The sequence below is a fragment of the Onychomys torridus genome, chromosome 17 (assembly GCF_903995425.1).
Source record: "Onychomys torridus chromosome 17, mOncTor1.1, whole genome shotgun sequence".
Lineage (NCBI taxonomy): Eukaryota > Metazoa > Chordata > Mammalia > Rodentia > Cricetidae > Onychomys > Onychomys torridus.
Window position 1 is genome coordinate 54160107 of NC_050459.1, and position 13551 is coordinate 54173657.

The 13551-nt window shown below is 36.1% G+C and overlaps 1 protein-coding gene across 1 annotated transcript in view; it reads left to right on the forward strand.

The window, feature by feature from the left end:
• The first annotated feature begins 477 nt into the window (after positions 1 to 477).
• LOC118597767 (probable ATP-dependent RNA helicase DDX60) overlaps positions 478 to 13551 on the forward strand; it is an 87971-nt gene continuing 74897 nt past the window's right edge. The window contains exons 1-8 of the mRNA XM_036209438.1: positions 478 to 515; positions 856 to 1045; positions 2518 to 2859; positions 4801 to 4917; positions 7685 to 7790; positions 8428 to 8435; positions 9337 to 9495; positions 12759 to 12900. Coding sequence (XP_036065331.1) covers positions 478 to 515; positions 856 to 1045; positions 2518 to 2859; positions 4801 to 4917; positions 7685 to 7790; positions 8428 to 8435; positions 9337 to 9495; positions 12759 to 12900 — 1102 coding nt within the window. The remainder of the gene's footprint in view (positions 516 to 855; positions 1046 to 2517; positions 2860 to 4800; positions 4918 to 7684; positions 7791 to 8427; positions 8436 to 9336; positions 9496 to 12758; positions 12901 to 13551) is intronic.

The following is a 13551-nucleotide window of genomic DNA, read 5'->3' on the forward strand; positions in this document are numbered from 1 at the left end:
TTGTGATTTTTTTGTTGTATGTGCGATCATATAGTTCTTTTCTTGACTTTTGTTCTTTGAAAACAGACCACACACTGATTGTGTTCATTCATGTATGCCCGCCACCAAGCTTCTGTTGAAAAGATAGTCATTGAGGGCATTTCTGCTGAGAGGAAAGTTGATCAGTTTTTCTCTTTCTTTGCAGATTTGACATCTCACGAATTATGACCGTTTAGAGGAAACAGAGTAAAGGATATTTACATTTTTAATATTTCCCAATTCAGGTTGGAGGCACAGATAGCAGTGACAATGGGTAATTTTCAATAAAAATAATATTTATAGCATTACAATATATATGCTTCACAGATTGAACAGTAAAAGTAACTGCATTACTGTTGCTTGTTTCTCAAATAATAACCCTGAGCTCCCTAAAAGACAAGTAAAAAATTCCTCTTCTTTCTTTTTTTAGAAGAACATTGCACAGTGATTTTAGAGACAATGTCACAATTAATCCTAGAAAATATGCCAAAGGCTGAGTAAGTACTTTTGTGGCAATCAAGATTTCTAAAACCATGTGTAATATTCTCCTCTCTGCTAGAGCTGTTTGACCTTATATGGTAATATTGATCTGTACCTGCATCTGTTTCTGTGTGTGTGTGTGTGTGTGTGTGTGTGTGTGTGTGTGTGTGTGTGAATGTACAATACATACATGATATAAGTATATGTAATTATTTTCAACTGTGTGTTCATCAATTTATTAATTACAGTGAAATAATAACAACACTACTGTTTTGGGGTATTATGCCATCCACATGAATTTTGTTTTAATACTTCGCTCTTTTTGTTTGTTTGTTTGTTTTTTTTTTTTTTTTTTAGCTATTCCAGCTTATTCAATGATTTTGTTGAATCTGAGTTTTTCCTGATTGATGGAGACTCCCTACTTGTCACATGTGTGTGTGAGAAGTCACTTAAGCCAGGACAGAGTCTCCATTTCTTCTACCTGGTTGAGCGCTACCTGCTGGATGTTATTAGCAAAGGAGGACAATTTGCCATAGTTTTCTTCAAGGTAACACAGACCAGCTGAGTTTTCTCGTCTCTGAAGAGACTAGAATTCAAAAAATAATTGATTAGAGACAAGGACTCTCATAGCAGAAGAGGCCTCGGACTCATGACCCTCTTGCCTCTGCCTCCCAAGTAAAAGGATTTCAGGTGTGCACTACCACACCTGGCTGTGAATAAGATGGTTTTTATAAACAGTTCATCCCTGACTGCAAAGTAAAATGCATTTTGAAAAGTTTAGAAGAGGAGATGGAGGATAAGGCATGGAGGATTGAGGTTTGAAGCCCATTGGGGCTGCCACAGTGAGTTGATGAGTAGTCTAGCCAACCTGGAAAGAACTTCTTAAAGAAATAAAGATCTAGAAATTCAACTTAGTGGTGGAAGACTTGCCTAGTGCATGCAAGGCTGTGAGTTCTATCTCCAGGACAAACAAAACAAAACAAAACAAAAACGCACAAAATAAATAAAATTTCAAGGGAAGAAGAGAAGAAAACATTTACCCAGCATTGCAGTGTTCAGGAATAAACACAGTTAAATTATTTTGAAATGTGTAATGTTGGAATTCTACTAGACAGTAAGAGTCACAAGAGTTGGTGAAATTCTCAACAGTGACCAGCCCTCTGACCTCACTTCTAGTCCTGTAACCCTGAGAACTTCTCTGCCTTTAAAACTCAGCAGGCAATTTATTTGAGTACATTGTTAGGCATATCTGAGCCCACATGAACTGACTGACCCCATTTTGTGTGCTCTGTTATAAATATCAATGAGAGAATACCATATTTGGTGCAATTAATAAATTTTGACAATTTCAAATACAGGTATATGTACCTGCTACCATATCTTCCTGTTCCTATACTCAGGGCAGCTAACGCTCTACTCAGGGATTCTGGTGTGGATTTTTGTTCAATCAGTTTGCAACTCATGTTACTGTATATTTCTGAGCATTGATAGCCCCCAGAATTTTGTGCAAGGAGCCAGGGTTCTGCCCTATGTTTGCAATTTGTTATACCAATTTTGGTGTACTGAGAAAAACATATGCCATTTAAGAAATGTCAGTGCACTCTAGAATAATTCTCTAGAATGACATGTTCCCCTTCAGTTCCCAATTCCAGAAAGTTTATAATTACTAATTACAATTTTCATAGTTTTTTCTATTCTTTGTCTTTTTGAGGTGAGGTTGGACAGGAGAATGACTAGAAAATAGAAAGGCAAAGTATGATGAACTCTTAAGTCCAAAGTGTAATTAACTCTGGGTACTATGGACTTGCTTACTCTTAGATCCAAAGTATGATTTATAGCATATATTTGTGATACAACACAATTGCAGGGTCAATTTACTGACTAAAAGGGCAGACAAAGCAAAACAAAACCCTGCTATATTATATTTCAAATGACCTTAATGATAGATATTAACTGCCTGAACTAATAAAATACTAAATGAATATTTTCAAATAATGTCCTTTACCTCCTTCTGCATAGGATGCTGAATATGCGTACTTCAATGTCCCTGAACTTCTTACACTTAGAACTGCCTTAATTCTGCACCTTCAGAAGAATACCACCATTGATGTTTGGACTAAATTTTCTGGATGCTTGTCAGAAGAGTGGAATAATTCCTTGGGTCAGAGTTGCCCATATTTCTTGATTATTGCTGATGAAGGCCTGAACAACCAGCAGACACACCTTTTCAACTTCGTAGTCATTCAGTCTTGGGCAGTGAAGGTCAACATTGTGCTCTTTTCAGGGCAAACATCTGACATCCTCCGTCTTTATGCATATTTTATGCAAAGCTCACATTTAAAGCAGAAGTTTTTCAAGAAGGTAATGTATATCTAAAAGATGTTGTTCTGAAATGTTATAAGCATTTCTAAATTAATTCAGGAGATAAGGCTCAGTGGTTAATTAAGAGTGCAGACTATTCTTGCACCCATGTCTTGGGTACTTCATAACTGCCCATAACTCCAGCTCCAAAGGGATTTGACACCTCTGGCCCCTGTGTATACTGCACTTACATGTACATACCTACCTACTTACCTACCTACCTACATACATATATACATACAAAACTTAAAATGAAATAAATCTTTAAAAAATAACTATCTTGATGCAATATTGACTCTACCCACAATATAGAAACTATGATAGATTTAGTAGGATGATATATAGGTTAAGAATAATGAAATAATGATAGTGAATTAATAGGAATGACATATAGTAATTTCCTAAGGACTTCTTGTCATACAATACTTCTTAATGCTTATGAATTATTTATAATTATGATTCACTAAAGTCCCATGAGTCAGGCATAAGAATCAACGTATTTGAAAATGATGAAATAGATACTTGAATAGTAGCCTGTTAAAAACACTACCAAATGAGTAATATAAAAGGATGCAGAATTTATGAGATGCAGTCCTCTATGTTATCAAACACTGTGTGGTGTGTGAAATCCAAGTTAATGAAGGCCATGAAATCAGAGGCAAAGGTATGTTTCCGTTGCTAAGATCTACTAGTCAAATGATAGATTATGTGTTTGCGTTTAGTCAGAACATCCCAGAGCAGGTTAAAGAAAGAAAAGAAAGTGATTTACTTCTTCATGAATAGCTTCAGTGAATAATTCATTGGCTTTTCCAACAATCAGAATTCAAATTCAAATTTTATATATATATATATATATATATATATATATATATATATATATATATATATTTGAAAACAAGTTTGTTGAAATTTTCAGCATAAAGCATGTGTACTAACTTTATAAATAAATATAGTTTGCTTATTTTTCACAAGTTAAGGTGAGTTCTGCATATGAATATCATTCCATAGCTCATCAAAGTAGGTTTAAAACCAGTTATCTTGTGTCCCTCTTTGAGAATTACATCATGCCCATCATTGCACATAGAATATGTGCAAATAGTTGTTATGACATGACAGGGTAGTTTATTCTGCTTTTATTAGGATTCCTATCATTAAAGTATTCCTAACTCTGACTGCCATTTGTGAGCAGAAATAGGCCTAGGCTTTATTTTATACCTGGAGCAAATATTAAATACTGAGTTTATGTAGTGGTTATTTTTTCTTTTCATAGACTATGTCTCACTGTGTCCATAGGCAGGCATGGAACTCACAAAGCTACACTTTCCTCTGCATCTCTGGATGCTGGGATTAAAGGCATGTGCCATCATACCTAGCCTGAGTTTGTAGTATTCCGTTGATAGGAGACTCTGAATCTGAGTTCTGAGAAATCTTGCAATATTTTAATGGATAATTTTATTTATAAATTAATTTATGCATAATTCATTAAAATCACCTTAAAGAGGTTTTTTTTTATTTACATTGATCAATTTGAGGGCTACTTGGAATTTAAAGCACAATGAATACATCTTACAACTCCATGTGTATACTAGTCAATGCCCTTGAGACTGCTGGCAATGACTGTTCCCAGCACCATATGCCCATGGGGAGGTGAGTCTGGTCTCTTCTTAGGTGCTTGGTTGAAATGTGTCATAGTGAAACACACTGAACTTATATTATTTGTAACTGTGTGAAAGTGCTAGGATAAGGTGCTAAATTGCCAGATGAGATAAACAAGTATTACCTTGGAAGGATTTCTAAACATTGCTGACCATCCTCAATTACATTAGTGTAGATTTTAAACTGAGGACTCTATTGCAATATGACTGTTTCTTAAATTTCTGAGTTTTATAGCTGGGAAATAATAATTGTATTAATGGCAGTTTATCATACTTTGTTTTGCAGTTTCAGACAGAGATTATGATTGCTTACAAAACCCTGATTCAACAGTTGGAAAAATATAGAGACCTGGGTTTAACAACTCTGTTTGGAGATTTAAAGTTCAATAATATGGTGGGAAAGGTAAAAGAACATGAAAAACTGCTTTTCAGTTGAGCTATCTTTTTAAAAGTGTGTGTGTGTGTGTGTGTGTGTGTGTGTGTGTGTGTGTGTGTGTGTGTAGGTGAGAGTATAACATTGTGTTTCACTCCCAGTGTTTTACCTTGAGACCAGCAAGATTCCAGGATTTCTCTGGTCTGATGGATTAACAACAGGCTTATTGTAGCAGTGGAGAGTGGGGGAGATACTAGCCTTCTTCCCCCGTTCCTGGTCTGAGTAGAAATGTCTCTATGTCCCCTTGTAATAGGACTAAGATATAGATGTGTCTAGACGCTGATGTAAAGATGAGCCCGAGCTTCTCCTACTGTGTATACCATGAACGTGGTCGTGTAAGAGACCTCAGTACTGTTGGTTTCCCCTAGTTTCATTGATGTCGTGTTGCAGTCACACGTTTTCTAAGGCTGCAGGCCTGGTGTACATCTGCTCCCTCATGGTGTACTGTTCCCTTAATACGGTCTTGGTTCTGTTTGCTGTCTTTCCTGTTGAATTTCTGCCTTGGTTGGAATCCATGATACTGTAATATAATTTTCAGTTTTTGTCTTCTCTTAAATGTATGTGTAAGGTCTTATGTGTTTCATAGAAAAGATCAGAATAGTCACACTTTCTTTTTATTATTCTGAAATACTGTCTAGATCAGTGGGACCATGCAGTCTTTGAAAATTTGGTAGAATTCTCTTGTTGAAGATGAGGCCTATTTGTTGGCAAGATTCCTTAGTCATTTTACCTACATCATGGATCTTGGTGTACTTAGGGCTACTAACACCAAGAGAATCAATTCTGTAATTTGTTCTAGGAAATTAGGAGTTTCAGTCTTTCAAGTTCATTTCCATAGAAGTTTCTAAAGTAGACCTTTGAAATGGTTTTCTCTCTCGGTGTCATTCTCTCTTATTTTTATTTCATACACTTGTGGTTTCTCTTTTTTGTTTAATGAGGTTTATTGAATTCCAGCTTGAGTTTGCAACTTTTAACGAGATATACGGACTTCTATTGTCTTAGTTTATGATTTCATCTTATATTTTCTTTGCACTTTCTTGTTTTTTTCTATTTTTTTTTTTTTGAGCAGAACATTTAATTGATCTATTTTCTCACTTTTGGTGTTAAACGTTGTTTAGGGCGATGCATTTTTCCCTGAACACTGCTTTCATTACATGACATAGATTTTGGTATAGAGACAACAATCTTCATTATATTCCATAGATTATCATATTTAATGTTTTTTTATAATTTTAAAGAAATTATATAGCTTCAGTCTGTATTTCTTTTTTCATATGAATGGCTTAGTAGAAAATTTAAAAGTTTGGACAGGAATGATGGGATGGTGAGTTAGGTGCTCTTGCAAAGGACTTGGATTTTAATCCCAGCACTCACATGGTGTTTTACAACCATCCATAACTACGTATAGGGCATTTGATGCCTGACATCTCTGAGCACCAAACATATATTAGGTATGATTGTATGTGCAGGCAATACACTCATACCTAAAGTAATATGAACAAATCTAAAAAATAAAGAAAATTAAAAATTTCAGATTAAAAGATTACTTTTAAAAATGGTATTTGCATATCTAGGGCCATTCAGTATTTCTTATGATTGTTCTAATTCACTCTTTAATGATTTCAATGCTTTGTGTTTCTCATAAGGTTGTAGGATCTCTTTAGTCCCTACAAAGTCTTGAGGTGTTGCAAGTATGATTGGGAACTGGATATGTTCTCCAGATGGAATATATTATTTCTCCTTTATTTATTTCATCATTGTTGTTTTCTGAGACTACTATTTTCTTTTTTAACTGATGCAAAAGAGGAGATTTGGTGCAAAGTATCTATAAAAGTACCCAATACATTCAGAAAGTTGATTGCAATGATATGTGTTGCTTCTAGTCATGTGGATTACCCACAAAATTATATATGCATATATTTTAAGAAAATACAGGGTGGGTGCTGGAGAGTTGGCTCAGTGATTAAGAGATCTTCCTCTTGCATATATACATACAGGCAAAACTATTCATACTCATAAAATAATAAATAATAAACCCTTTCATTACTTTTCAAAATTGTCGCATACATATTTTATGATTTCATTAATATTCTTACAAGTAATATTTTTATGGACACATGGTATTTCTTGAATGCTGAACACTTAAAATATTTGAAGATTCACTTATACAAATCATTCTGTGATGAACACCTTGGTGTACATACATGTCTTTAAGCAGTTTGGATTGTTCCTCTAGGTTAGGTCTCTAGAACTTGAATGAAATGTATCAATATATTGAATGGCAATTAAATGTGTTGTCATATGCCTTTGCTTGTTCATAACTTCATTATCAGAGTGTAAGGAGTGACAAACCATGATTTCTGGTGCTGTCTGTTATTAAAGTAGTAAAAGATGCAAAAGTACTTTGATAGCATGAAAGTTAAACATGCAATTTTTATATTACTCAAGAATATAAGCTGTTTTATTATTTTTCTTATTATTTGAGATTCATTAGAGAATTAGCATTTAAAGAGTCATGCATTTCCTTGATGATTTACAGGTGTTATGTTTCATGCATGTATTTGTTAACAGTTATTTGAAATAGTTTTACCAATCAAAATTTTTGTTCATATTTTTTTAGTGAAAATATCTATATCCTATCTATATGGTCATAGCCACCCATTTCTTACTATATGATCACTTAAGAATAAATACAGTTTTCTAATTATCCTAATGTTATAATTTTCTGCTGTGACAGGCTTGCGAGACTCTATCTCTGCTGAAGCAGCTCTGGCCAGAAGGATCAGACATCCGACGAGTCCTCTCTGTCACTTCGTGCTCCCTCTCCTTGGAAATGTACCACTGTTTTTTAGAAAACAGAGAGAAGAAAGCATCCAAGCAGACATGCCAAGTCAAAAAGGTGCAGTTGTCACACTGGGATACATTACTGTTTCTCTGTTTTGTTATTTTTCACCTACCATTTCCCCAAAGTGGCACTGGTATTTTCTCTTGTTTATATGAACTGTAGAAATAGGAAAATCCCTACAATTCATGTTATAAAGAAGTATGTTGCTCCATGATTTAGTGTGATACCTACAGGTGTTTCATGTCAGATATATTCAGCCTCTGTAACCCACAGGCAGGCAAAAGGAGAAACCACCTACCATGCTACTGTGCTTTGGGCTTTTCTGTGTGCAGTGCATGGAATGCTAAGGAAGCTTTGCAAGACTAGCTGGGAAGAGACTGCTATTCTTAGGCTTCTTTATTGCAGAAAAGGTCAAGAATCTCTTTTGCTTTGCAGTATCTCCTTAAATATAATTTTCAATGAAACATTTCTACATGATTAGACATCCAATTTTAAATCATCCCTAAATCATGATAGTAAGTCAAACTTTTTCTCTCTGGAACTTCTAACCATTAGACCCTTCCTGGGATCTTAGAAGTGTCCCAGTGAAGTCTTCTTGCTCCCCCAACAAGTCAAAATGTTTGACAATAGCAAAGATGTCCTTGTATCACAATGCTAATATAGTGATATTTTATTTGTATTGAAATGTGATTTTATTTGTATGTTAATAAAGAGCAGAAGCTGGGTGGTGGTGGTACACGACTTTAATCCCAGCACTTGGGAGGCAGAGCTAGGTAGATCTCTGTGTGTTCAAGGACACAGCCAGCATGGCAGACACACACCTTTAATCTCAATACCAACCAGAGAAGACCTAGAGGACTGTACAGACAGGCAGTTGCAAGGAGGTCATGTGGCTGGGTTTACAACCAATGAGAAATCAGAACAGAAAGTCTATAAAAAAGACAGGACACACAGAAGTAGCTCTCTTGCAGAGAGGAAAGACAGCAGAAGCAGTGAAGGGTAAGGCTCTCAGCTATTGCTCTGATCTCTTGGTTTTTAACTCTGCAACTGGCTCTGTGTTTCTTATTTAACAAGACAGTTACATCTACATGCTAAATATATCTAGCAACTTATTCCTCTTGTCATTGTGAACTCACATCTTTTAGCTACATTGCTACCCTGTTGTCCTCATGCAGGCTGTTCACAATATTGCCTTCAGAGTAGGTTTCTTAGACAGAAGAGGTATTTAGCAGGTAGCTCCACCCACCCAAGGTCCTGTGAAACCTCCCCTTTATCACCTGGTTTATTAGCTTAAACCTGGAGTCTCTGAAAATACTGAATCATGCCATATACCAACATCTGCAAAGCTAGAAGCTTCCTTTCCCTGCTATCTCAAACATGTTTAAACACAGCCTAGTTTTTGGGTAAGTGCTGCCTCCGAAATGGAGAATGTATAAATGTGGAATTCCCAAATAGAGAGCTTGGCTACAGAGTTGCACTTCCTCAAATTAAGTGTGTAGTCTCCAAGTCTGCTCTTCTCTACTCACTTTCTTTATTTTGCTCAGGAAAATGGTAATTTTTTAACCCTGAAGGACATGGAAGACTTCTGTAAGCTACATTGCCTCAGTGTGGCTATTCAACTCCGTCTACCTCTTTCCCAGAGAGCTCGCTCAAGATTCATCACTTCTGGTTGGATTCAGGACCTCAAGATTGTCTTTAAAATGGTAAATATACTCTCCTTTCACTTATACTTTTGTTTTAACTATTGGGAGAAGAAACATTATGAGTGATTGTCCTAAAGGTAGCATGACCAAGGAACTGGGGTCCATCCAGTGTATCAAGGACAGAGAGTCTATGGGGTGAGTGATGAAGCTGATGTAGTGGGTGAGAGACAAATCAGGTAGACAAGGGTAGATCAGGGTAGAGAAGTTCATTCTAAATTCATTGGGTGCCTACTAAATGGTTTTAAGCAGGCTAATGGAACTTCTATTTTTTAAAAAGTGTTTTTGACTTGCAATGTAGACCACACAGTGTAGGCATAGGGTAGGGGAAATTAGGGGGTTATTTAGCCACATACTTACCGATGGTATAGAGACCAAGGAAGTGACTTTTGAGCACTCTAGACTTAAGGCTCTGAGTATGTGTCTTCTGTAGCATTCTGAAGAGTGACTTAAGTATAACTCGAGGCATCTGAACTGCATGGAGAGTGTCCCTTTCTTACTCAAGGAGGAACATTTGTATAAATGCCCCTGTCAAAGTACAGCATGGGAGATGTGGGGGAAATTCATGAAGGGTATTGAGTTGAATGTGACTAAAGAGGCAATTAAGTTACATTAATTTTACTTGATAGTGCTTGTGTTACATTTACTACTGCTATATACACACTAGTATATTAGCATAGTGTGACCTGGGGTTGGAAATTGAAGGTCAGGTATAGGGCACAAGATTGATGGTTCAGTTGATAAAGCTCATGCCTCACCTGAGAACCTAACTTTAACTCCAATGTAGAACCATATATGAAATCAAATAAGCTGCAGCAATATACACTTGTAATCCCAAGGATAAGCAGATGGAAAGATCACTTGTTGCCCATCTAGCCCACTTGGTCAGGTCCAGGCCAATGAGAGACCATTGTCACATACATCAATTCCTGATGTGATCCCACATGCACACTCCTCCTTCACACGTTGGCAAGTCACTTACACTACACCCATATCCATACAAAAGACTGGCAGGATATATTGCATATCTGCATTGGTGAACATTCATAGCTGTTATAATGGCATTTTTTTTTTTTTGAGCTGAGGATCAAACCCAGGGCCTTGTGCTTGCTATGCAAGTGCTCTACCACTGAGCTAAATCCCCAACCCTTATAATGGCATTTAAAAAAAAGATTTAGTTAATTATTATGTATGCAGCATGTATCCCTACAGGCCAGAAGAGGGCACTAGATCTCATTACAGATGGTTGTGAGCTACCATGTGAGTGCTGGGAATTGATCTCAGGACTTCTGAAAGAGCAGTCAGTGCTCTTAACCACTGAGCCATCTCTCCAGCCTTATAATGGCATTTTGAAAGAGGTCTGTGGTGTTGTAAATACTAACGAACTAAATAATGACGAAGATGGCTCTATGTAGGTTCTACTGATTCATGAGAGAAAATTCTGTATCCTAAATCCCATAGAAGGACATTCTTCTAGGTGCTTAGTTAGTCCCTCGAGGGCAGCAGACTATGTGTTATTAATGAAATGGATATTAACAGATCCACTTCTGGATCCTATTTTCATTTAAACATTTAAATATAGGTCACTTCAGGTTAATATAATAAATCTACTGATGTCTGAAATTTAATTAAGCATTGTGTCACCAGAAATGTGCTGTGGATTTTGTTATAAAATTTATTCCTTAGTTCTATTAAATTTTTTGTCACCTTCATGTACTTGAAGCCTGGAACTCAAATGGGCGCTGGTGTGAATTCAATATGTATGATACAGACTTGAATGGCTTCAATGTACAACAGTTAATTGTGAATAACTTTGGACTTTTTTTAAAAAATACACAAGGAAGTGCTTTAGGTTAAAAGACATTACAAAAAGTCATTCAATGTTTGATGACATTCTAAGATGGCCTGGCAGGATGTACCTGGAAATTTTAGCTGATTGTGAACAGCAGCGTCATTCTCCTCCTTTTGTTGGGAAGCATTAAGTTTTAACACCAAGGGAGAGTGTATCACAAATTGTTAGAAGGTCTTATTAATAAAATCAAACCTGAGGCCAGGTATTGGGGTGAAAGCTGGATGATCAGAGAAACATAACAAGCCACAGCTTCCTCACCTTGCCAGTTCCTCAGCTGATTCTGTTTTCTCAGACTGGAAGCCTCTGATTCCTCATTGGAATGGGTCTCAGCCGAACTGCTGCTAGAAGCCTATAGCTTAACCACCCAAAAGCTTCTAGTTTCTGGTCCTCACACCTCATATACCTTTCTGTTTTCTACCAACACTTCCTGGAATTAAAGGCTTGCTTTCTAGGATTAAAGGCATGAGTTACCATGCTTGGCTGTATCCTTGAGCAGATGGATTTCTGCCTCTGGAATGCTGGGATTAAAGGCGTGTGCTACCACTGCCTATCCTCTATGTTTAATATTGTGGCTGTTCTGTCTCTGACCCCAAATAAGTTTATTAGGGTACACAATATTTTGGGGAAAACAGTACCACCACAGGAGAGTGGGTGAAGAAACCTCACTCAGGAGGTTCTCACTTTAGCACTGTAAACCAAACCATTGAAGAAGACTCATGGCTACTGTGGCCAGAAGTAAGTGCTGCTAGTACAGACACTCTGCTGGTGTTAAGATGGAGATACCTGCACAGCCTAAAGTTGGTGGAGACCTAACAGCTCAGGTGGATGGGAAACATTTTGCTGTTTCTAGAACCCTTAGCAGCCCAACACTTGGCAATCCAAAAGTAAACAAGGAAACTCAAAGAACAGAGGTGTATTCAAAAGCTGAGGAAATGTGTAAAACAAGGAAACCTAAGTAAGAAACAGAGGCATATTCAAAAGCTGAAGAAATAAATAGTTTTTGGGATTTTGGATAACAATGAGAGGAAACTATCAATAGTAGTTATAGATATTTCTTTAACTCATGTAAAAAGATATTTTTTGAGACAAGGTCTCACTGTGTAGCCAGGTTTGTCTGAGACTGACTGTGTAATGGAGACAGGTCTCAGACTCTCAGCATCTCCTGCTATAGCCTCCCAGTGCTAGGATGACATTCAGTTTAAGTGCAGTTTTGAGCCAGATTTTCATTTTATGTAATGCTTCAGTTTTTGAGGGACAACATAATCTGTATTCAGCATAAATGGGTTTACATGCTACTGAGAATTGGGACAGTCCTGCTATTTGCCTTTCACTTGGATTGTAGATGTATTTCTATGTATTACTGTGGACATGAAAACTGTCAATAACATTGTTTTTTAAACTTTTTTATTTTCAGAAAAAATGGTGCGAGTATTTCATCCTAAGCAATGTACATATGTTTGAATTTGAGAGTCTGAATTTGCTTCACCTCTCTGATTTAAGTGATATGCCTTTGTTGAAGAATGTTGCTTTTTACTATGAAAATGAAAATGCAGAAGGTATCAGATTACTGTATACTGCACTTCACCTTCCTTTAGAGAGCAAGCTCATGAAGAATTTTAAACTTCAGAACCATTTCTTAAATGTCTATTGTTCAAATAAGAATTATTTTCCAGTTTCCCAGTCTTTGTTTTTCTGATTTTTATTTGTGGCAACCAGGATTAATACAGCAATTCAAAATATTTTTCAACTTAATATTACTCCATGAGTATTTTTTCTTAAAAGCACGAGTCTAGGACATTTCAGAACAGTTAGTTTTCATGCATGGTATGTAATTATAAAATTGTTCTCATGAATAAAAACATTTCACTGTTAATAGATATTTAGGGATTTTAAGTTTTTCCAAGAGTTAATCTCTATACTTCTTTGTTTAATTTGTTTTTTTGTTGTTGTTATAATAACTTTTTTTGTGTTTTTATAGTCAAAGGAACAGAAAACACATTTTGAGAAACTTTGATTGAGAGCTTAATTGAGTAGTATTGAAATGTCTTTGACATCAAGATTTTGTCTCTTTATATTGTAGGCATTGGGATAAATTAGTTACTTATAAAGTAATAATTCTTCCTTAATTTTTATTTTAGTTTTATTCAGTGTTAGTGGTTACAAAGTTGTATGTGGTATAATATTTTTATTACCTTAGGAATAATTAA